The sequence below is a fragment of the Pongo pygmaeus genome, chromosome 2 (assembly GCF_028885625.2).
Source record: "Pongo pygmaeus isolate AG05252 chromosome 2, NHGRI_mPonPyg2-v2.0_pri, whole genome shotgun sequence".
Lineage (NCBI taxonomy): Eukaryota > Metazoa > Chordata > Mammalia > Primates > Hominidae > Pongo > Pongo pygmaeus.
The window spans coordinates 61,101,866-61,126,911 of NC_085930.1; the positions used below are offsets into that span (position 1 = coordinate 61,101,866).

General features: G+C 57.2%; 1 protein-coding gene across 2 annotated transcripts in view; it reads left to right on the plus strand.

The window, feature by feature from the left end:
• The window catches only part of EEFSEC (eukaryotic elongation factor, selenocysteine-tRNA specific), a 260,253-nt gene extending 236,282 nt beyond the window's left edge, over positions 1–23,971 (plus strand). For both annotated transcript variants that reach the window (XM_054482127.2, XM_063662609.1), the window contains one exon: positions 23,394–23,971. In XM_054482127.2, the coding sequence (XP_054338102.1) occupies positions 23,394–23,584 (191 nt within the window). In that variant the 3' untranslated portion in view covers positions 23,585–23,971. The remainder of the gene's footprint in view (positions 1–23,393) is intronic.
• The last annotated feature ends 1,075 nt before the right edge of the window (positions 23,972–25,046 follow it).

The window sequence follows — 25,046 nt, forward strand, 5'->3', positions numbered from 1 at the left end:
GCATTTGCTGGGCTAGTGCACGGGGGTTTCCTCACTGACTCCTCCTCACTGTCTGCCAAGAGAGGTGGTATTATCTATCCCCCTTCCACAGAGGAAATTACTGAGAGCCAAAGTGGTGTAGGGCTGTCCCCAGTTTGCCCACACAAAAGCAGCAGTAGTGGGACAGGTCCCAGACCCCCCAGTTGCCGCCTGCTATCTCCCTGGAAGCCCATATGGGGTTTTGTTTGAATGTGGGGAAAAGCAATACAGGCAGACCATCCTACCATTATGATTTTACCAAACCCCATAGGTGTCAGGCTTCCTGGCCCAGGACAAGGAATGGCAGAGGCATAGCTGCCAGGCACCTTGTCCTAACCCAGCTCCCTCCTCCTCCAGAGAAAGTCCCCAGGCCACCCCAAGGTGTGGCATGCAGTCTGGACACCTCCAGGCTCTCCAGAGCAGTCCCAGCAGCTGCTATAGCTCAGACCCACGATAAGACCCAACCCTGTAGGTTTCAGAGCTGGCCGCACGGGCCAGGCAGGCAGCGCAGGAGAGTAGCCCGACTGGGGGACTGCAGTGGGGAGCGGGGAGTGTGGTGTACGGGGACCACATGTCCTGTCTGAAGGGGCAGCCTGTGCTCACCTCAAGCCGCCTGCTGCCCTGGGAATGCAGGCCCACATTTTAAAATGTTGACAACTAGTCCACAATTTTTAAAGCACATGAAGAGGCCAAAGCAAACATACCTAAGGGTCAACTTTGACCCACAGGCAGCAGATTGTGAGTGCGGCTGTGGCTTGCAGGGTGTCCTCCCACACACAGCTCAGTGAGCTGTGCCATGCACCAGCCCTGATGAGAACAACAGTGGCCACTAACATTTACTACGTGCCCAGCACGTGCTGACTGTTTTATATGAGTTACCTCATTGACTTATGAGTTCCATTCCACCACTCACTGGCTAAGCTTGGAGAGCGCAAGCGCCTCACCCAGACTCACGATCTGGCTCATGAGGCTGGCCCTCTGCCCACAGCCCTCAGCTCCCTAGCCTGAGTCTGGGCAGAGGAACAAGAGGCAGGAGGCTGAGGCCTGGGGCACGACACCAATAAGCAGGTCAGCCCAGAATAGTCCAAGGAGGTCTGGTTCTAAGGGAGGGAACATCCCACGGTGGAACATGGGCAGCAGTTCCCCAAGTGGGCTGCTCACATCCATCCTGGGCATGTGCAGCATGACTCTAGGTAATCCACAAACAAGCCCACAAAGAATGTTCACAGTTACATGTTGATTTTAACAGGTACTCTATTTGTGACAAGGGAGACTGGATTTCCACTTATGGCAGCATAGAATGTTCTCTAATTGAGTTAGATGAGTTGACTAAAGAAATCTTTAGTAAGTAGTCGAAGTGGTGGCAATGGGTATGGCAGAACTAGTGACGCTGAGAAAGATTTGGGAAGTCCTGGGGGAGATTTGAGAGTTCTGATGGGTGAAGTAGGGTTCAGGTGGACCTTCCAAGGGTGCACGAAATCTACCCCAGGGAGAGAAAGAATGACCTACAAGCTGGGGCCATACCCTAGCAGGCTGCAGGCTACCTGTGCCCTGAAAATGTTCTCAAAAATCAGGAATTTTCATGTAAAAATCCAGATTTCTAGTTTCTCTTGAAAAGCGGGGTGTTCTGTCCATGCTGAGCACGTCCCCTCCAGTTCCCCAGGGCCCCCAGCCCTGTGGGGTATGGTATCAGCTGAGACAGGCGGTGGGGGGGATGCAGTGACAGGTGACACCACAGCTGAGGGTAGTGAGGCCAGGCCTTCATGGTGGCACAGCCGGGCCCCATGGCTGCTGTGTGAGTCTGCATTGCTATAAAGGAACACCTAAGACTGGATAACTTATTTAAAATTTAAAAAAAAAAAAAAAGGCTGTACAGGAAGTATGGCACCCGTATCTGCTTCTGGTGAGGCCTCCGGAAGCTTACAATCATTGTGGAAGGCAAAGGGGGAGCAGGTGCATCACATGACAAGAGAAGGAGCAAGAGAGCGAGGAGGAGGTGCCAGGCTCCTTTAAACAACCAGCTCTCACATGGACTCACAGAGCAAGAACTCACTCATCACTGTGGTGAGGGCACCAAGCCACTCATGAGGGATCCGTGCCCATGACCTAACACCTCCCCCAAGGCCCACCTCCAGCACTGGGGGTCACATTTCAACATGACATTTGGAGGGGACAGACATCCAAACCACATCTTATGCTGGCCTCTGCAGCCTCCTCCCAGGTAGGGCTGCCAGGTGCTCACCCTTCATAGGCCTGGCTCTGTGAATTGCCACAGGGCCCAGGTAAGGAGGATGGACAACTTGCCTGGTGGCACGTGGGCAGCTCCCTCAGGGCTGGCAACACCAGCCACCCTCCTCGGCCCTGTGCTCCTCCACTGGTACTGCACCTGGCTGCAGGGGCTGCAGGGGTCACAGGGGTATGGGAGCCATGGACTGGAGGGCTTTGGCTCAAGAGCTGGCTCCTGAGGACAGAGGAAGTGTTCTGTCCCTTCTGGTCAGACCCATCTGCCCGGCATATGCTTGAGTTTTGCTTTCATAAAAATATCCACATGTCCTGGCAGTTCTGAATAGTTCTGATTATTTAGGAAAGATAAGTATACACCTTCTTCAAAGTTCAGAAATGAAGGTGCTGTGTGGCAAGACACAAAGGCGCGTGAGTCCAGGCTGGCAAAAGTCGTGATGTTGAGAAAGATCTGGGGACTCTGGGGGGCGCTGAAGAGTTTCGATGCGTGAAGTGGGGCTCGGATGGGCCTTCTGAGGGTGCAAGAAATCTACCCCAGGGAGAACAGATACCAGCCTGGATTGAGTCGGCTGCTGGCCTCTCCTCAGCTCAGCCCAGAATGGGAGAGGAGGCTATGGACTGGCAGGAAGAAGGATCTTTGTCACGTGTGCTTAGCATCGGATGGCAAGGCCAGGCTAGGCCGGCCCCTGTGGCGCCACCAAGACCCCTCCCTACAGGCTCCACTGGGGCTGGGGAAAGGAATGCACACCTATGGAGTCCTGCGCGCATATGGAGGCCCACTCAAGCCCTGCAAGTGTATGGAGCCCCGCTTGCATGTTTGGAGCCCTGGCAGCCGCCACCTGATGTGCCTGCCTCAGGCAGCATGGAGCGCCTCCTGGAGGAAGTAGGTCTCAGCCAGCCTTTTCTGGATGGGCGCAGACAGGCACTGGATGGCTATTAAGGCATGAGGGTGCCACGAGCAGACACCTGGAAGCTCAAGTAAGGTGCAGCTATTAGGGTGCCGGGAGAAGGAGGCCTAGCGGCCCAGCCAGCCCCTGGGGTGCCCTGTCCAGAGCCTACACCCACCAGGTCCCCACTCTGAACTGGCAGTGCAGAACCACGACTTGAGGAAAAAAGTCCTTTCTCTGAGTTCTGTTCCTCTTTCCATTGCTCCTGCTCTTAGCATCTTCCTTTTTTTAATATCCAGTTTGGTCGCCTTCCTTGGGGACAGCCACAGAAGGGGTCCAGCCCTGTTGGCGGCCTCTTGCCCCCACCTCCATACCTCGCCTCCAGCGCCACCTCCTCTAGCTGCCTGCATGCCAAGTCCCCCTCCAGTGCTTCCCGATACCCCTTCTTGGACCCCTCAATTTATCTACAGTCCATCTCTGCCTTCGAGCTCCTCCAGGGTGGGGAACAGGGAACAATCTGCCTGCCACGAGTCCGCAGCCACCAGCAGCGGGCTTGGCCAGGGTCCACGCTCTGTAACTGCCATTTAGGTGGGGTCTGAGCCCCCGGCTGCCTGTGACATGTCTGCCCAGGTGGGCTGTGTCTCCACTGCAGCACCTACTGCTCTCCAGTGAGGGACTGGCCTGGCCCGGGCCTCCTGAGTTTGCTGAGTGAGGCCACTGCTGTGTGAGGCCCATTCCCTGGTGTAGTCTGCTTGCGCCCCTCATCCCTTTGCCTCTTCGAGGCCTTCTCCTGGTCAACTGTGTGCTTTCAGTGGTGCCGGCCAGAGCGTCCAGCAGAGAGGCTGACTGCTGCCTCTAGCCCCTGAGCCCTTGCAGGGGTGTTCTTTGAAAGTCGGTCCAGAAGATGTGAAATGGAGGAGGGCTGTCTGTCTTGCTTTCCTGACTAGAGGTAGAGGGTCCCCAAGCTGCAGGTCTGCTATTGGTTCTTCAGGGCCTCTCCAGTCCACCTGACACCCACTCTTGATTTCTGGGTCAGGAGCCTGAGGAACTGCCTGGACTGTCCCTGTGCCTCATGCAGTGCTGGGACCCAGGAGCCACAAGAGGTAGTCAGCTGGGGCTGCCACCTGAAGGGCAGTCTGTGGGGCAGGAGTTCCAGGCAAGGGAGCCGGTGTGCCCTGGGCCAAGGCAGCCTGCGGTGTCCTGTGGCCGGAGCCATGGGGATGGAGGCTGGAGAGAGGCAGGCAGGCAGAGGTGCTGCAGCGAGGCATCTTAACCCAGCTAAGGAGGGAGTGCAGACACCTGGAGCAGCAAGGGTGCTGACATTCACCCGAGGACGTCACAGCCCTGCAGAGGAGGAAGACAAGCCAGGCCGCCCACCACTCTGGCAGGCATTTTGGTTGGGGATGGGCGGGCATAACAGGACACAGGAGGTCATCCGATGTCCACATTCCCCCGCACAGCGTGGTCCTGCCTGGCACCGTCTCAGCCATCCCAGGCAGATTTTCTGTTCAGCCTTGGTTGCCAGATGAGGACTCTACCCAGAGGGCCTACATGGCCTCCTAAGTCACACAGTGGTTGGTGGTAAAGCCAGGCCTAGAGCCCAGGTTTCTGGCTATCCCCTGGAAGAGGCCCACCTTGGGCACTTGGGAACATCCCCCGACCATCCTTGAGCCCACACTGCTGGGTGAGGCTGGCTGCCTCGCTGCAGGAAGCCTGGTTTATAAACAAGTCCGGTTACAGGAAGATCGGGAGGGTTTTTGGTTTTCACTGGACGTGGTTGTTTCACGGACCCACCCCAACAGGGAGCATGGCATGTTTGACCTTGGGAAAGGGAGGCCTTGGCTTAACCCCGAGAGCCTCATCTGCCAGCAGAGTGACATGGTGTGGACCGAGGCTGCTCCAGCAGAATGGGCAGGGCAGGCCCCAGATGTGAACTAACTAGCTTGAGAGAGCACCTAGCCAGTCAAGCCTAGCCCATGTGGATCCAGTCCCACCTTCTTTCCATGTTGGTAGCAGAAGCTGGGAGTCCGGTTGCAGGGGTGGCTGAGTTGGCAGCACCCGTAAGATGCTGTGGATTTGGATTTGGGTCCTGGAGGCAGGGAGGCCCAGTGTCATGGGTATGCTATCACCACACAACTTACTTTAAAATAGAAGACGCTGGCCCTAAATTTTTCTCATATCGTCACATTTATCTGCATCTTGTGAAAGTGCTTTGCCTCATGAACAGTCCCATAGTTGGGACTGTTTCTCCTAGATATAATTTACATTGTTGTGACAACTCAAAGTCATGATTAACACAAAAGTGGGACTTGGGGTCACTCAGTGGAGTGATCTGTGCAGTCACTTCTCCCCATTCATCCTCTCACCTGTCCGCTCCATTAACGTGTACTCTCTAGAGGAGGTGGCATTTGCTGGGGAGAGCTGGCTGTGAGATGGGCATGGGCCCAGGAACAAGCACAGCCAGGCTCAGGAGGGGTGCATGTGGGAAAGGGACCTTTTCGCCTCTTTGCCACTGTATTTTGGGAGGTAGAGGGGGTTAGAGCTTTGAACACCACAGAAGGGGGTGAAACAGATGTGAATCACCTTCGCCAAGTGAAAAAACCTAACCCAGAATGTTAGTTGCTTTGGGCTTCTGTGTCTGAAAGAGGGAGGCCCTTGCTTGCTGTTCTCCACAGACGGTCATGCTGGAGTGGGCCCTGCAGGCCTGCGCTGGAAGCTACACAGGACACAGCGGCCACAATCTACCTCTTCTCCCTGCTCCATGCTGTGGTCCGCACCCAGGGCCCGAGGCAGCCAGAGGGCCCCTGCCCTCAGGAGCCAGACCCAGCCCCTCTGCAGATCTAGCAGGGGACCCCACTTTCTGTACCACTCAGGCACCCACACAAACACACCCTCATACCCCATGATCACCCCGGCTCCATCTCCTGCTCTCCCCACACGCTGGCCCCAGTGCTGGCCCTTGGGGCCTTTGCTTGGTGCCCTCAGGCTGGGTGTTCTTCGCTCCCAGTGTCCTCATCCCTCACAAGTCCCTGTTCAGATGTCATCCCACCCTGGGCCCTTTGCTGATCACTGTCTAAAGGAGCAAAACGCCCTCTTGACACTCCCCTCTCCCGAGCAGCTGGCACCACCTGTCATATGACACATGGATGTGTTAGCATCGCCTGTCTCCCACCAGAACGCCCACACTGGGCCTGCATGATTCCCTCAGCTCTGCAGCCCCGCCCCTGGTGCATGCCTGCACAGAATAGGTGCTTGCTAGCATTCTTGATTAAATGAATGCACAGACTCCCTGGCCTGGGTCAGCCACGGCATTCTCCAAACCACAGTTCCTTGCCCTCTAAAGCAGTGGCTGGTGCTGTGCTCATTAATTCCAAAAGGCAAAAAATGAAATGGTCTCCTGCCCCGAGCTATGGAGAGCTCTTCCGGACAGCAGCCTCCCATTTGTCTCCCCAGAGGCAGAAGATCCCCACACCTCCTGGTTTGGGGTGGCCTCCCAGATGACCACCAAAGGTGTTTCCAACCTCGAGGTTCTGGGCCCTGGCTGGTGACCAAGTGGGGAAGCCCATCTGGGGAAGGCAGGGAGGACATGGCCACGACTGTCGTGGTGGTGCCCTCCAGGCCTGCTCAGGGTGTGGGGGAGCCCAGGCATGGCAGGAGTGAGTGATAGAGCAAGCGCTTTGAAGCAAGCCAATGCTCCCAGTTCCCTGACCCTCACCGACGGGCTCTTCTCTCTCGGCACATTTTTAAAGTTTGGTTCCTGGCATCCATTCCTATCAGGTGCTCTCTCATTCCTTTGCACATTTCTCTACACGTGTATGTGGGTCTTGCACCCCCTGGACTGTGGACTCCAGCAGTACAGCAGCCCCACCTGGCCCAGTCAGGCAGTCCTCAGAGCCTGGGACAGTGCCTGGTGCCCAGCGGGTGCTCTGAGGGCAATCATGGGCAGAAAGACAAGCAATGAATGCAGGAGTGAGCTTCTGCTTGTGCTGTGCCAGAGGGAGGTGCCCAGCACCATGGACGCCCTGTGGAGGCCACGGGAGGGAGTCTGCAAGCACTTCCAAAAGGGCGAGTGCCTGAGTGTGCCCCAGCCGTGGCTTCCCTGGGTCCTGTCTTTGTGAAGAGTGTGGTGATCCTTTGCTCCTCCTCACCCAGTTTGCAAGAGTGAGGTAGCCAGCTGAGGGCAGAGCTGTGTGTTCTGGGGTAGGGATCTGCAGCTCCTAACAGCCTGCTGGCAGCCCTCATGCCCAGTGCTAGCCTCTGTTGGCTCTGAGCCAGGGCATGCGGGACCCAGAGTGGGAGTCAGGCAGAAGAGACCCACACCAGCCCCCCGTGAGGGCAGCAGACATTGCAGATGCAGGTTCTGGAGCCAGCTGCCTAGGTTCAAAGCCAGGCCCCCCATGTCCTGGCTGTGGGAACTGAGGCAAGTCATTCACGCTGTGTCAGCTGGTTGCTTCTCACCGGGGAGCAGGGTTCCACGTGTGGGCCCTGCCCACCAGGCATGCAGTCTTGCACAGATGGGGCCTGCCCAGGGAGGCAGGGTCATTGTCCCCTTGTAATAGGCGAGGGGACCCAGGGTGCCTCAGCTCACCCGTGACAGAACCTGCCATCCACCTGTATTCTGGACAGGGTCTGCCTCCATGGGCCGAGGCACGCGGCATCTCGCTTAGGGCCCAGCTGCCATGGGCACTCATTGCCATTGCTGCTGCCCTGACCCAGAGCATCCCTGGCCCCACACAGAGCCAAGCAAGTGACAGGAGGCTGCCCCTCATGCCAAGCTCCCTTCCCAGCATGCTGCCCAGACCACCGTGCACATCGGCTCCCACCTCACCCCTGAGCCTACTTGTGCCCACCTGAGAGAGTGTGGGGAGATGACAGAGGCTGGGCGTGGCACACACAGGCTGCTCAGGTGCTGCCCTAGGCTCGCTGTCTGCTGGCTCCACGTGCCCTCGAGCTGATGTGGGGCACCACGAGCGGGGAAGGGGGTGGTGGCTCTAGCCCCCTCCCCAGACCTCCTCCAGTGTTTGCTGTCTCCTGTGGCCCTGGTTTCCCTTGGCTTTCAGGGTCTTCAGAAGACAGGGGGCTTCCTCTGAGCCCAGCCCTGCTGTCAGAGGCCCACATGTGGCAGCCACGTGTCCATGGGAAGGAGCAGGAGGTGGCAGCTTTTCCCAGTGCCCAGGCACCTGGCCTTTAAGGCTTCCACATACTTTATTTAAAAAACAAAGAAGAGGCTTTCTTTCCAGAGCCCTCTGTGGGGCCCTCCCTATCTCAGGCCCTCTCTGAGGGCTTCCCCCTTCCCCATCATAACAGCAGGACCCATTTCACAGATAAGGAAACTGAAGTTCAGTGCACCACCCCCCAGGCACCTGCAGAGCCGAGCACCTTCCCAGGGTACTGGCCTGGCTGCTACAGGGACAGACCTGGGAAAGAGGCCATGATGACAGCTGTCCTTTTGGTACACATGCTGGTATGTCCCAGATGGGAGTCCTGGCGTTCACGCTGCTGCAGAAACACAAACACCAGCTCTGTTTCACTGGTGTTGGCCATGTCCCCAAGACCCATCCTTACCAGCCCTTGGAGCCCAGGCTTCTTAGGGTAGAGGGACACCTGGCTGGAGGTGCTCCAAGCTGAGGCCTATGCACTCCAAGACCTGGGGACAGCATCTCCCAGGTGTAAAACAGCCCCCACCCAGCCACAATGCAAGATCTGAGCCCATGGCCACTAAGAGATGCAACCTGCCCAGGGCAGAGGCACAGACTGTGTTTTGGAAGAAAGGACGCACAGTGCCACTAGACAAGGCCCTCCAGCCCCTCAGCAGCAATGCTGGACAGTACTGGGCCAGGGGGCTACTGCAGAGAGCCCAAGGCCATGGCCGGTGAGCCAAGAGGCAGTTGCAGTAGGAGGTACTGAGGGCTGTGAGGTAGGTGCAGGGCCAGGGACCAGGATGTGGCCACTTATGGGCACCTGCTTTGTGCCTGGCCCTGTCGTGGGCATTGGGGACCCATTTGGTCACATAGGCCTGAGAGCTGAGGTGGACACATGGCCAGTGTGCAGCCTGGCCATGTGTGAGGTGTGAGGTGACACGTGTGCAGCAGGAGTGCACCCAGCATCAGAAAGCATGTGGGCATTCCATTGGGGCGGTAGAGGGGGCAGCCCATGGGCATATCTGCCTCCCCTGGGCCTTGCAGCCACAGGCCACCTCTGGGATCTGCCTCCAAGGGACAGTGTGTGGGCACATGGCCATTAGCACAGACACAGGGTGCCAGGCCCCAGCCCCTGTACCCACGCTCACCCTGGGCCTCAGCCCCTGCAGGTCAGGGAGGGATAGACTGTTGGAGTCTGCAGCTTTCAAATCAGGAGTGTGGGTGGGGACCAGAGATGCCACGCCACCCCTGCCCTTCCCCTGTCAGCGAGAGGACAGCCAGCGCTGCCGCCTGCCCACGGCCTCTCGCTCTGCTCTGGGAACAGGGCTGATACAGTAATCAGGGTGCTACATATGGGCTCTGGAAAATGACTGCTCCCCAGGCCTTTGTTCGCCTTCATTATTCTAGACATTTTTTCCCCCACCAAGTCATAAAAATGACATTTTTAATATGTGAATTTTTTTAAAGAAAAGCAATAGGAAGAAGACTTTTATTGTCAATAAGCTCTACCTTTTAAACCAGTTATCTTAGTTTCTGCTCTAGGTATTTTAATTGAAGATTAACTGCTGTTAAAGAGTATACACATTTAGGGAGTGAGTGTTTGGAGTATTAAAATTCAGCTCCCTTGGTGGGGATGGAGCTCCACGGGAGGCCACCAGGAACCGTGCTCCCCCAATGGCAGCCTTGGGGGGCTGTCTGAGGAGGAGGGCTGCCTGCAGAAGGCATTTTCTTTCATTGGAAGGGGCAGGCCGGGGTGAGTCCTAGCCCCACAGGGGAGCAGAGGACAGCCTGAGAGCATGTGGCTGTGTGGTCAGAAGGGCATCCTGGCCTGGCCTCTGCACCCTTGGTTGAAGCAGACCCTTGCCCTTGGCCAGCCGTTGGGTTTTGGGCACAAAGGAAGGACAGAGGGAAAGGGCCACTAACCGAGCACACTGTGTGCCAGGACTTCTGCATGCAGCGTTGGTCTCCACGGCCCTGAGCGGGGGGAGTGTCCTCCCTGTGCTGCTGGCAGCATGGGGCCTTATGTCCCTAGAGCATCTGTGTCCCCGGGCAGGCCCTGTCCCCCTCATTAGACACGTCCCCAGCATCCTCACAGCATCAGGAGGTCAGGCGCCTGTTATCCGTGCGTCACAAGCAGACAGGAGGTTTCAGCATGTGTGTGAGGCCTCCGGGCCAGAAGGCAGAATGGGAGCCATAGGGAGTGGGTCAGCTCGCAGGCCCTCAGCCAGGGCCTCAGCAGGGCAGCCATCAGTGGCCCATTCCTGCCTGACCCACTGCTCCATTGAGGCCATGCTGCCTCACTGAGACCTGCCCAGGGAAATGTCACCTTTTCCACCACAGTCTTCCTGACCCCAGCTTCCTTCCTCCTCCTCCTCCTCTGAATGCCCGGGTGCAACTATCTGCAGCTCCTTCCCTTTCTTCCCAGGGCTTCTCACTGCTGTCACGGGTGGTTTGCATCCAAGTCTCCCTCTGTCTCAAGATGCCTGTGAGAGAACAAAAAGAGGAGAAAACTAGCTCTGCATTTCCCTGTTCTTCGTCGGGCCCAGCTTCCTCCCAGCAGAGTGGAACTCCTGCTGGGCCTCCCTCACAGGAGATCATGGCCGTGCAATGAGGCGGTGTCTGTCCAGCGCACGGCCCAGCACACCCAGGCCAGTCAGCAGCCAGGAACAGGGCCCAGCAGAGGGCTGAGCCTCAGTTGTAGCTTAGTTAGCCCCGAACTGACGGAGACACAATGATACAGCACCCTCAGCCACGACCGTGATCAGAATGGCAGTGGCCTCTCTTTACCAAGTGCTTCCTGGAGAGAGCCGGGCCATGTGTCTTATTCCCACCATCCCTCACCCCAACCAAGGGAGAAACCAAAGCTCAGAGCAGGCCAATGAAGCTGCTGTGTCACCAAGCCTGGTGTCCAAACCCCAGCCATGAGCACAGAGCTCAGGTTCTGACAGCACCACTGTCATCCCTGCCTGCCCTGCAGGTGTCGAGGCCTGCCTTCAGGACCTGAGATGGCCTGGACAGCCACCATTCTGTCCTGCTGAAGGAATGGCCCTGCCCTCTAGGGGGTCCCTCATTCTAGAGGCACATGTGTATCTATGTGTGGTTTGTGTGTGTATGTATGTCATGGACCAGGCCTGGCTTACCAACAGTACAGGCAGAGGGTGGCAGCTGGCGGGGCTAGTGGAGAAGAGAGACAGCCCCTTCCTCTAGCTCCAGCTACCTGGAGAAGAACCTGGGCTTCTCCAACTACTGGCGAGGACATATGATCACTTCTCTGCCACTGACTATGTGATCTTGGGCACATCAATTTGTGTCCCTGGGCCTCCATTTCTACCTGTGAATGGTGGAGTGGATAATGTACCCTCCTCACATGAGTTGAGGCACAGAAAGCACTTTTCTGATCCTTCCTACCCCAAGCCCTGTGCCAGGCACTGGGACACGCTGTCAAATGAGATCCAGTCTCTGCCCTCTCGAAGCCCCCATCCATGCGGGAGTTGGACACAGAGCTACTGAGAGTTGGGACTGGTTCCTGAGGGTGGATGGCCTACTGGGCATGAGGCTGTGGTGCTGTGAAGGGTTTGAGCTCAGGCCCACCACGTTCTTGCTGTGTTACCTTGGGCAAGTTCCTGAGTGCTCTGTGCCTCAGTTTCCTGGTGTGTGTGAATAGCATGATTGTGAACTGAGGTTTGCTGTTGTCTGTGGAGCATATGGAATGGTGCCTAGTCCGTAAAGGTGCAGCGAACATTAGCTGTGATTGCTACTGGGGTTCTTTCTGTGATTGTTGAGAACTGGCTGGTGCCCATTTTTGGGCATTTTGGGCCAGACCTCCCTTACACAAGATGGTCTTTTCTCTGTCAGGCCCCCTCTTGGCCATCTGGGTTGCTTTCAGTGCCAGTCTCCACAGTGGCAAGGCCCCGCAGCCCACAGTCCTGGTTGCCAGTGGTCCCCCGACTGGTACCCACAACACAGAGGCACCCTGGGCCTCCGCCCTGGAAGTGTCTGGAGACAAGGCCCCACCTGGCCCAGCCCCACTGCCCTGGGCCTGGGAGATGCTGGGTAAGAAGAAACATCATTTTGGTCGGGGGGAGTCCCCAGGTGATCCCACACCCTTGTCTCTTGCCATCTTCCCTCTTTCCACAGGAGATGGCTGCAGCCCCCTGCCGCCCCCCACCCATGGCACTGCCATCCAGGCTGCTGTATTCCCTGCAGCCAGACTCCCAGGCCTGTGGCAGGGTGGACAGCTTTGTGAAGCTGGGGCCTGGATGGGAATCGCTGCTCCCTGGCTTCCCAGCTGTGTGACCCCAGGCAGCCACTGGGCCTGCCTGTAAAGTGACTTATACGATGTCCTGAGGCTGGAATAAAATGATGTCTGTGCAGCCCCTGACTGCTGAGTGGGAGGCATTTGGAGGATGCTGCTAGAAAGGCAATCACTATGAGGGTGGCAAAGGTAGCAGCAGAGGGGACCTCTGGCCAAGCTGCATCCCAGCTGCCGACCTGCAGAGCCCAGCTTGCCCAGGGCTGCAGTCCAGTGTCCTTCCCATCCAGACACTTGTCAAACCTCAGCCCCACCCAGGGCCAGCCAAAAGGGTCCCCAGAAGCACAGATGCCCAGGCTCACCTTCCGGAAACTCTGCCACTGAAGCAGCTCAGCTCTGGCCCAGCTGGCCCCTACTCATCAAGTGCATGTCTTATTCTCTCTGGACGGAGGAGTCGGGCATCCACCCAGCTGCCCTGGCCCATGGATGGGGGGCATGAGCCCCAAGGGAAGGGGCCAGGCCCAGGCCTCCCCACTGATTCCTCCTCCTAGTTCTGGGCGGGCAGGCTCACTGTCTGCAGGGATGACAGGAAAGTCTGTGTAGTCCAGTTCTCCCACCTCTGCCACCAGCCCAGCTGGTAGGTGGTCGGCAGACCTGCTCAGCCCCCAGCCTCTGTGCACTGACAGGACCTTGTGGAGGCTGTCAGGCTGGAGGAGGGTGATGAGGAGCCCAGAAGGTGGGTGGGGGAGCTCTGACCCCATTGGCAGATGAGGTGGGGTGCACACGGGCTGAGGTCACCAATACTGCCCCTTCCTGGCATTGCTGGGCTGTGCAGGCCCTATCTCTGGGGGCATTGGATTTGTACTCACGGCAGAGTGTGGGGGGCCTTGGCCCTAGGGGAAGGCTGGGCAGGCATCAGAGAAGGCCAAGCCAAGATGCTACAGAGCCTTGAGCCGAGGGAGCCAAGGGAGACAGAAGCAGGCAAGGTAGACAAGTGTCATGGGTTCCCCAGGCCGAGGGAGCGCCAGTCCCGAGGCTGGGGCAGTGCTGAGATGGAAGAGGAGTGTGTGGTAAGGATGTGCAGGGCTGTAGAGGCAGCTTCTGAGGGACTCCTTAGAGGAATTGGGACCCTTTCTGAGTGGTTGTGAGGGGCTGAAGAGGTCTTCAGTGAGCAGCTGAACTGAGAGGAATGATGGGGTTTTGTCCTAGAAGAATCTCTGGCAACAGCACTAAGGACAGGCCGGTGGGAGAGGGTCCTGGCCACTCATGTGCAGGAGCCCTGTGCCCGTGCCCTGGGGCAGGGACCTGCTCCTGCCGGGCCTGCAGGGACACCTAGAGCAGGAGCCTCCAAGGAGCCTGTGGCAAACCACCTTCTGAGCTGTCCCGAGAGGCTGGGCAGGCGCCCCACTCGCAGCTCTGTGAGCCCCAGCCTGAGCTTCTAGCCTGCACAGCAAGGAGGGTAACCTTTGGGGCAGGGCTGGCTGCACTATGAATGCACCTCACGGAGGCCTCACAGCCACTCCACAGGGTGGGGGATCCCATTCCAGAGGGGTAGGCTGAGACTCCGCTGATGAGGGATGGGGGCTATCCCTGCAGCAGCCCCTTCAGGAGGCAGCTAGTCCAGCTGGTCCCAGAGGGACTGAGAATTTAGGACAACAAACTTTCCTCCGCAGAGGCTGCCCCTCCCTGTATAATTGAGACTCAGGGCCAAGTCATTTTCTGCCTATTTCAGAATGGATTTGTTTTTTGCCTTAAAAAAAAAAAAAACCTTCCGTCCGCATAATGCACCGGTGTTCCCTCCCCACGCACCCCAATCTCCACAGCTTTGACTGCATTATAATTTCAATTTACATGGTGTGGGAAAGATTTCTGCAAAGGGCCCTTTTTTGTTTTTGAAGAATTCATCATTGCTGCTAAGAAGCTTAATATAAATTAAAGGAGGAATTAGGCAACATTAAGACATCAAAATGGGGGTGCGGGGCGCTGGTTGCCTCCGCTTCCGCCCAATCAAAGGGGCGCATGAGCCCGTCGAGTGTGCGCTTGAGAGCCTCAGAAAGAGCGAGGCTCCAGCGAAGGGCCCGCTCCGCCGCCCGCCTCCCCCTAATTCCTTTTGTTGCAGGGACAGCAGAGTACAGGTCTGATAAAAACTTAATCACCTTATCTTTTTAAAGCAAATTGCATCTTTGTTTACATACGGGATCCATAGCAGGGAGGGAAGGAGAGAAAACCAAGGAGCCAGCCCGCCCTAGCCAGCGACGTTAAAGGCTTTAGCTCCCCAGGAAAACAGAAGAGCCCAGCCTGACAAAGAGGTGGCTGGAGGATTCCAGAGTCGCTGTCACTGCTCACAGAGGTGACTGGTGTCAGGGCTGTCCCCTCTCAGGGAGAACTCACACTGGCTCTCTCTGCCCACCTAGCCCTCCCCAGCCCTGCCAGGCCTGTCCTCCTGGGCCTCTCTGTCCCCAGCCGGGTCTGTGTTAGAGCTAAGCCCTCATCGCCTCTGCCTGTCCTCCGGGCCCAGGCTGCCCTGCCCTGCCAGCAGGCAGAGGGGTCTGCATTCAGACTCAGCTGCACCACAACTGCCAGGAAGCCAGGGCAAGTCATTGCAGCTCCATGAGCCTGGCTGGCCGCCGATAGATGGGGGTGTTGATGTCAACCATAGCCTCCATGCGTTTCAGACATGACTGCCAGGCCCCACATTAGGGCCACTTCTGCCCTTGCCAGGTTCCCCCTTCTTTCTGTCTCCCCACCCCTGGCCTGGGGGGCAGCTCCCTCTTGGCCAGGCCTGCCTCCAGCCGCGCCCTGACTTAGAGGTCTCATTGGAGCGCTGTGCCACCCATACACCTCCGTGACCACCTGTGGCCTGTGCAGGGCAGCTTCCTACCTTGGGGTGGAGGGGAACTTGACATTGGAGCCCACCAGCACCCTGTTGAGGGACAGGGCTCCACCCCAGCTGCCCCGTGGCCACTGCTAAGGGGGGTGGCGGGGAACTTGACATTGGAGCCCACCAGCACCCTGTTGAGGGACAGATCTCCACCCCAGCTGCCCTGTGGCCCCTGCTGAGGGGGGTGGCCTTGCTAGGCAGCCCCTCCTGTTCCTAAGGCCCAGTATCCAGTCCAGACTGGAGCCTGGCTGAATCCAAGGCCCTCTATGGCTGTCCAGCCTGGCCATCCCATATATCAGCCCCACCTGCCATTTAGGCTCCCAGCTGTCAGTCATCACCAGGATGCTGACCCCAAAGAGATCCCCTGCCCCTGGCTCTGGCTCTCTTCCAACCCTCTCCAAAGCTGCTTGTTTACAGCAGTGGGTAGTGCTGGAGTGACTAGAGCAGCCCCAGCCCCACAGGGCCACAAAGGGGGCCAGTGACCCCAAGCTGCTTGCAAGGGTTCAGTTCCCACTGGGGCATGCAAGCCACCCACCAGCGTGGAGACCCCTCTTCCAGTCTGGCCCCCAACATGAAAGCGACGCCAGCAATTGGAGGCAATTTGCCGGCCTTTGATGGCCATGTCAGGGCGGCACCATGGCTAGGGCTTGGGAAACAGTTGTGCTTCCCGCATTCTTCCCTGATTACCCCAGCCCGAGCCAGGACCCAGCAGCCTGCAGCCCATTGTGCCTTTGTGTGGAGCTGGCGCTTGGTGAGAAAGGGCCAGCCTGGCCCTGGGAGAGTGTCCCCACGGGAAGCCATGAGGAGCAGTGTTGCCCCCAGGGTCATGGCCGCCTGCCCCCACTGCATCCTGGGGTTTGGGTTCGTCAGGGGGTGGAGCAGGGCCATAGGCTCCGAGAATCCTGAGGTTTGGGAAAAAAGAGGCCCTACTGAATGACAGACGTACGTGTAGCACACACACATCCCCTAGCCCGCCCTGCCAGGTAGAGAGCCACCCTCCAGCACATGGGAGAGGGACCAGGGGGCCAGGTCAGCCTGGGACCTGAGCCTGGACTTCTTTCTCCCTTGGGTCACTCAAGGGCAGACAGGTGTTTTCTGGTGCTGGAGGCAGGGGTCCTGCCATGCTGGGGCATTTTTCTTCCCTCCGCTGTCCTGCACCCCTGCTGTGAGTGCTTGTGAGGATGAATCCATACTCATTCCCTTTGTTTTCATCAAACCTCCCTGAGCCCCGTGTGCTAGGCCCTGCACACAATCCTGGAGAGGTACCCCCTCACAGGCCACTGTGGGAGGCAGGCACATAAGGCAATGACAGCCACAGTGGTGCTGGGCAGGGCGCCCAGGAGGATCTCACTTGGCTGGGCAGCTGAGGGGCGCCTTCCCAAGGGGCAGCAGCAGAGTGTGAGCATGGCAGGCAGAGGGAACCGCACATTCCAAGGCCCTGCTTGGCTTCTCATAGCTGAAGCGTGGTACATGATGGGGTCAGAGAGGGAGGAGGGGTGAGGCTGAAAGAGAGGCCAGAAAGAGAATAGACGCTTCTGTTGGTGGAGCCAGGTCTAGATGTCTGACCCGGGCCCTAGAGCAATCCTTGGGACAGCCAGGTGGGATGAGGGAGGAGGCAGCGAGGCAGGGCTGGAGGACAGTGGACTCCTGTGCCCACACCTTCCAGTCGTTGCCCTTGATGCAAGCAGCAGAGCAGCGGTGTGGGGACCTTGAACTTCCAGCAGCCATGGAGGAGTCATGAGCATCACCACCCCTACCGTACCTCTTGTCCCTGTCCTTCCTGGGCAGACTCGGAGCATGGCAGAGACAGCACCATGGGCCTAGAGATGTCAGCGAGCTTCCTGGCCCTCCCTCCCCCCCACCCCCACCGGCTCCTGTGTGCCATGGATTGGGCAGGTTCCAGCCAGATTGCACCGTTAGGCACCATGCCTTCTCTGGGCTCCCAGCTGGATGCTGGAGGCCACAGTGATGGGGGGCCTGTAATAGACGTCTCCCTGTGAGTAACCCAGGGTCACAGTACAAGCCTTGGGAAATACATAAAAGAAGAAAGAAGGAACAGTGCTTGCAACCCACTCCCGACCCCTGACAGCCAAATGGACAGTCTTCCGGTCTCTTTTCCCTTCATCCCAGGGCTGCAGCAGAACTCTTCCAAAAATTTTGATTGCTGCATTTTTCTTGAATCAGCATTATAACATAGGTCTTTCTTTGTGTAACTTTAAACTCTTCTCAGGTATCACTTTTAGTCCCACAGAACATTTTGCTGCAGCAAATAGATGCTGGATGGGTCTGGACTAGCCTCCCTTGGTCTTAGAGGCCCTTTGTAGTTCTCAAAAACGTGCCGCTCCCTTAGTGAGTAAGCACACGGGCTTGGGAATCAGATAGCCTGGCATTCCCGCTCTGCCTCTAAATAGCTGTGTGACCTTGGGCAAGCTACTAACTCTTCTGTGCCTGTTTCCTCAACACGGTGTTATGAGGATTAAGTACCTCCATGCTGTGGTGACATCTTTGTGTAGAAATCTTCTACCGTATCTCAGACCACTTGTTTGGAGTGAATTCCTGGAAGTGCCTTTCTTAGTTCACACTGTGACCATCTAGGACCTTGTCCCTCCCAGGTTGTCACCAGCCAGTGCTTAAACAGCTGCCCTTCAGGTTTTTGGAAAACCAGAGCAGTTTGCCCCTCAGCCCCAGCAGGGTCTCCTCCAACACTTATTTGGAGAGTGTTCTCTGAGTATCCGCCACTCACCAGCAATCACTCCAGGTGTTAGGGTTACAACAGTGAATAGACAAAACTCTCTGCTAGGGTGGAGCTTGTCATTTCAGCAGAGGCAGACAACAAACCCAAAACAAGGACATCATAGAGGACATTAGAAGGTGATAAGAGCTATAGGAAAAATAGTGCGGTGAGAGGGGGTTGGGAGCATGAGGGGGTTGTAGTTTTAAACAATGTGGTCACAAAGGCCTCACCAAGAGGTGACAGTTGTACAGTGACTCGAAGAAAGTGAACTTGCAGCTGCCAGAGCTCCCAAGTCTCCAGGCGGAGGGATTGGCAAAGACAGGGGCCCTGAGGCAGAGACGGGCCAGGTGTGCCTCCCAGGTGGGTCTCCAGGCAGAGGGATTGGCAATGACAGCAACCCTGGGGCAGAGACAGGCCAGGTGTGCAGGAGGGCAGCGAGGAGGCTGACACAAGGGTGGGGCTGTGAGCCGGGGGCAAGCAGTGGCCAGAGGTCCAGAGCAGCCCCCAGTGCAGGGAGGAAGATGGCGGCAGGACTGCACCTCCCTGACAGCGTAGGTCCTAGCAGAGCGGTGGCAGAGCAGGCCCTGTCCTGCCTGCCTTGGAGACACAGGGCTTGCAGGAGGTAGACACCAGGCAGATGGGCAGTTGGCACTCAGCACGTGGCCTTGTCACCGCCTTCCCGCACACTCTGATCCCAAGTCAGAATGGGGAGCCTGGCACACCAGGCACCGTGTGGACATGGTGAGCTGTGGTCACCCTGGAGCCAGGCCCTCGTACCGCACCACGCATGGCACACGCCTTCATCTGCCCTCAGCGCCTCTCGTATACCCACCCCCAGGAATTGTCACTCAACCCTTTGCCTGTGGATCCGTGACAGCAATATCTATGGCTGCTCCCTGTCATCTGGTGTTCGGTCCAGCATTCTTCCTCCTCCTCCTCCTCCTCCTCCCTTGGAACATGCTGAAGCAGCCCTGTCCCCACACAGTGACCACGGTGCTGTTTCCTTGGCCACCCTTCTGCTGTCTGGAGATCTGGCTGCCTTGTTCACTGGCTGTGCCTTCTTAGATGAGTAAACTGCATGGGGGCCTGGCCCTGGTCTGTGCGTTCACCACCATTTATCTCCTGTCCTGGCGTGCTCCCTGAATATTTTTAAGTGAAAAGGCACAGAGGCAGGTTGGGAGAAGCACAAAGCGGGACCCGCAGAGTCTGGCTGGGTGGGTAGCAGCTCTCACCACATGACACCCTGGGGTACTCTTCACTTCCCTATGTTCGCCACATGGCTAAGAAAGGAAAAAAAAGGCCACTGGGAAAACAAAGCAGCTCCTGGTGACATTTGCCACAAATCCATGCTGCCCCATGTCCAGGTCTCCCTTTGGTCAGGCTTTCCAGGTGTGGCTTCCCGGCCAGTCCATAACAGAGCAGAGGTAAACGAGCCTGACCATCTCAGAAGAGCAATTAAATGGCCACATCTTCACCAGTGCCAGATAGACTTTCCGGCTCTGCCTGCTCCGGGCAGTGCGAGGTATGCATTGTGTGTAATGAGAGCCATCGCGGGCGAGATGGACTGCCGATTGGGCCACGCCTGTCTCCCCAGCCCAGCACAGACGCCGGGGAGCCCCACGCCTTCTTAGCCTCCAGACCTCCTGGCACCAGAGGGAGACGGGCTGCCCATGCCATTTGTCGGGGTCTGCTGCCAGCTACCTGCTCTGTTTGCAGAAGGAAGGCCAGGCTCTGATTCAGGGATTCAGATACCTACAGGTCAGGCACTCACTTGAGGGGACTGGCCAGGGTCCTCCTCATGTGCACACTCTGCGCCCCATCCCAAGCCGGGGGCAGACCACCTAGGTGTGGAACCTGCAGAGCAGACACCACTCAGGCTCCAAGTAAGGTATGCTGCTCACAGGGAGCACTTCCTTAATGCAGGTCCCCAAGGCCATAGTGTCACATGTCCCTCAGGCAGGCGTGCAAGGGCCTGGCTCCTGGAGCCCCGTTCATATCAGCTGCATGTCCTCAGTCTTCCCAGGGGACTCAGGCTTTACATGGCCAGTAATCTCACTTCCGCCTGCCAGAGGGAGACTGGACCCTTTGTGCAGTGAGGCAGGCTGTCCCTGGCTGACTGTACAGATGGCCTCTTTATCCAGCACCCTTGTCACTTTTTTTTTTTTTTTTTTTTTTTAAAGACTGAGTCTCGCTCTGTTGCCCAGGCTGGAGTGCAGTAGTGCAATCTCGGCTCACTGCAAGCTCCACCTCCCCAGTTCACACCATTCTCCTACCTCAGCCTCTCGAGTAGCTGGGTCTATAGGCGCCCGCCACCACGCCCGGCTAATTTTTTGTATTTTTAATGCAGACGGGGTTTCACCGTGTTAGCCAGGATGATCTTGATCTCCTGAACTCATGATCCACCCACCTCGGCCTCCCAAAGTGCTAGGATTCCAGGCATGAGCCCTTGTCACCTTTTTAAACATCTAGAGCTGCAGGGCCAGTGCACGATGTTCTCACAGCCTTGAGAACCATTGTCAGAAGCCCACTGAAAGGTGTATCCCCCACCCATCACTCTGAGTGGAGAGCAGAAGCTGGCTTTGCCATTGGGTAAGGGCTGGAGCTCAAATCCTGGCTCTTCTGAACTCACTGTGGGACTTCTAGTAAGTCACTGCCCTCTTAGACCTTCATTTTCTCATCCGTATAAAGAAGGGGTGGCCAACATCTTCAGGAAACTGAGCCAGAAATAACCCACACAGCCCCGCCAGCCAGTGCTCCCAGTCTGAGACGACAGGCCAGGGCCCTCCGGACTGAAGCTTGATATGCGAGCCTTATGGCTGCCTTGTCTTCTCAGGGACAAAGCTAGTACTGGGCAGGACTGGGAAAAGGAGGAAAATTCTTCAGATGCCAGCAGGTGCAGTGGCACAGGTGCCAACGGCATATAGGAAGCTGGGCCCTCTGCCTGTGCCTCTGCCCAGCTTCCTCCCCGCTCTGGTCCTCTAGGTTCCCAGCCTGTACAGGCCCTTTGTGCACATGGGGAGGGGATCCTGGTGGGACACCTCCTTGGCAGGCAGGGTATGGGCTGCCTTCACCCCCACCTGCCCTCAGTGCCTTCATACCCACCTGCCCCTAGCAGCAGTCTCAGGAGCCATCACCCACTGGGGCTCCCTGTCCCATGCCACTCTCACAATGCCCCATGAGCTTACTCCTACCAGGACCCCCCAGTGGGGCTATGAGGCTCACAGAGTGAGTGCTCACACTGAGGTGCTCTGCCAGGGGTGGAATTGCTCCGAGCCCTGGGCCCACCCACTCCCACAGATGCAGAGGAGCCTGCTGAGTGGTCTCACCCTGGCCAGTGGCCCACATGGAGGCTGCACCATGCTGCCACCAGGAGATTCCTCATGAATACAAACCCCACAGCACAGAAAGACAAATGCTGATGATCTCACTTATATGTGGTATCTCAAAACCCAAACTCATAGAAGCAGAGGGTAGAAGGGTGGTTGCGGGAGCCTGGGGGTGCAGGCTGGGGCGGGAATGGGGAGATCTTGGTCAAAGGGTTCACAGTTTCAGTTAGACCAGAGAAATCGATTCAGGAGATCCACTGTGCAGAATGGTGACTGTAATTAATAACAATGTATAATATTCAATGAAATTTGCTAAGGGAATAGATTTTAAATGTTCTCATCACCAAAATAAGTATATGAGGTGATGAATATGTTAATTAGTCTGATTTAATCATTCCAAAATGTATATATATATTAAAACATCATGTTAGACTGGGCAACATGGCAAAACCCCATCTCCACAAAAAAATGCAAAAAATCAGCTAGGCGTGGTGGCACGAGCCTGTGGTCCCCACTACTCAGGAGGCTGAGGTGGGAGGATCACTTGAGCCCAGGGGCAGAGGTTGTAGTGAGCCAGGATTACACCACTGCACTCCAGCCTAGGCAACAGAGTGAGACCCTGTCACAAAAAAAATATATATATATGTATATATATATATATATGTATATATATATATATATTTTACATATATATACACACTGTATATATTATATATAGTGTAATGTATATATATAACACTATAAATATACAGTTTGTCATTTGTCAATTTAAAAATAAAAAAGACAAGCCCCAGAGAAAGCGCAGTTGCAGCAGCATGTTTAAGGATGAGTGGGCCTTCTATTGCCTAGGATGGGAAGGGTGTTCCAGGCAGAGGGAACAGCAACGTGAGAGGCTTGCATGTGCAATGAGGAGCCCAGGAATGGACCGTGATCAGCAGGGCTGCAGAGACGGCGCACAAAGGCAGAGAGTGGTGAAGATGGAGGTGTTGGAGTGGGTGCGTGTCGGGGCATCAGCAGAAAACAAATTTCCACTCAGGCGTTCAGCTGGAGGGAGTTGAACAAAAGGTCTTTAGTGAGGCATGGGCTGGTTAAAGCAACTCATAGAGGTAGCTGGAAAGCGGTGGGGGCTGCACCCACCCAAGTCTGGGGGCGGGGCAGCATATACCCCTGGCAGAGGATCCCGGGATGAGCCACTGACTCTGTGAGCCCCATGTCCCCACTGGGGTGTCCTGATGGGAGCAAGCTCTCAGGGCTGTGGCAAACTGAGCCGAGGGGGGCACTGTGAGAATGGCGTGGGGCAGGGAGCCCCAGCGGGTGGTGGTTCCTGGGACTGCTACTGGGGCAGCTGGGTGTGCAGCCTGCATATCCCACTGAGGGCAGGTGGGGTTGAAGGCAGCCCAGGTCCTGCCTGCCAAAGGGAGCCAGGGATACACACCCTGACTGCCCTCTCTTCCCACAGTCTGGCCTGTTGGGGCTTCCACTGCTAAACCTGGTCATGCTGTCTGCAGGGGTCAGCCTCCCAGGCACACAAGAGGGTGGAGAAGTAGAGAATGGGTCTCCAGAGGCAATCAGGGAGCACCCCACCCAGGGAGCCTCAGATACCGAGTTTCCAGACATGGACTTGGCATGAGTGCACTGGAAAGCAATGGAACACTCGCCACAGGGCAGCAGTCCCTCCAGGGCCTGAGCACGGGCGTGGTGAGCCGAGGCCCCAAGAGGCACAGTGCCCTGCTGTACACCTATCAGATGGGCGCCGGAGGGACCAAAATGTCAGAATGGACCACAGGCCTCAGGGCTGATTGGCTAGGGAGGGAGGCAGAAGAGGGGTGAGTCTAGGCAGCAGGTGGGTGGGCAGGGAGCCCACGGGTGCTTGGGGTACGGCAGAGTGACAGGCTCTCTTCTGTGCCTTGCAGGTGGCCTCAGCCCCGAGTCCAAGAAGATCCTGACACCCGCCCTCAAGAAGCGGGCCCGGGCTGGCCGTGGGGAGGCCACCAGGCAGGAGGAGAGCGCCGAGCGGAGCGAGCCCTCACAGCACGTGGCGCTCAGCCTGACTTTCAAGCGTTACGTCTTCGACACCCACAAGCGCATGGTTCAGTCTCCCTGAGTGTCCGGTGACCTCCCCCAGGGCCTCCTTGCCCGGCCCCGTCCAGGCTGCTGTGCCAAATCCCAACCAGCCATGCCTCAGCCTCTCCCAGTCTCTCCCCGCAGTCCTGCAGCAGCAGCCCCCACCCCCAGGCTTGGTGCTGAGCCCTGGTGAGGAGCTGAGGGGGATGGGTTGCCAGGGCCAGGAGGGTCTATCCTCCAGTGCCTGCACACTCTCACCCAGGACAGCCCCCAGCCCAACTAGGAAAGGGCCATGGGCAGAGGGCTGGTAGCCAGTATCTTCCACTGCCCCATCTGTTGGCCACCTGCAGGCCAGTCTCAAACCTCCCCCAGGTAGGCAGGCACTTGACAGCTACAAATAAATGTCCCGTGGCCCCAGCCCACTCTACCAGTGTCTCTCTCTCTGTGACTTCACTAGGGCCCCCGCCCTCCCCAGCTGTGTTCCAAGGGGAATCTGCCCAGAGTTCCTGCCCAGGTCGGGGCCAGGGAAGGGACCCAAACTCAGAGTCTGTAGGCTGTGGGAGTCTGCAGAGTGTCTGTGCTTCTCAACCCCACTGGGTGGCTCCTGGGGTGCTCTGGGCCTTGAGGGAGAATGGGGATTCTCTGGGCAGCTGGGTCCAGGGAGGGCACCCACAGGGGAGTTGGGGAATAGCAGGGTGCCTGGCCAGAGCGTCAGGCAGAGCAGGTGGAGGCTTGCTCCTCCACCCCAACATGAGGAGTCCCTCAGCCCCTGCCCTCAAGTTTGAGAACCACATACTTCCCAGAAAGTGGAGGCTAGCATGGTGAGGGCACCCTGCAGAGCCATCTGCCATCCCCTGCACCCACAGACCACCCTGCCTTGTAGCCCCAGGCTGTGGGATACTCAGGAAAGGGTGAATGGTGGAGTCAACAGACTGAGGGGAAATCAAAGCTTTTAGAGACATTTGTAGGATGAACAGATGTTCAAACGTTCCTTTATTTGGTCTCCAGACAGACGCAGAGGCCTCCCTTTTATCCCAGTAATCGGTGCATTATGCTTTAATTTGCAAATGGCATTAAAAATATTAACAGGGGCAGGTTTCGATCAAATGACTTGGGCCTATTAAGCCCCAGAGCCGTGTGTGTGTGTGTGTCCCGTGTGCACGTGGTGGGTGGGGAGCAGGCAGTTAATTAAATACACCAGCAGCAGAGCAAAGCCCCTGAGCTGCAAGGATGCCAGCGATGGCGACTGGCCCAGCCACCCTTGGTCAACCTTGGCCCAGACCCAGGCAGCAAGGGCAACAGCTGAGAGCCATGGGGAAGTGGGGTTCCCAGTTCAGTCCCCTGAGGGGATTGGCCCTGGAGGAACGTGAGAGAGAGTGTGGCCCCGGTGAGCGTGGCCTCCGCGGCTGCTGCAGGCTGCGCGTGCCAGGGCGGCTTGTCTGCACTGTGAATCAGAACAGCCCTCTGCCTAGGAGCCGGCTCCCCCTCCACTGCCACTGCCT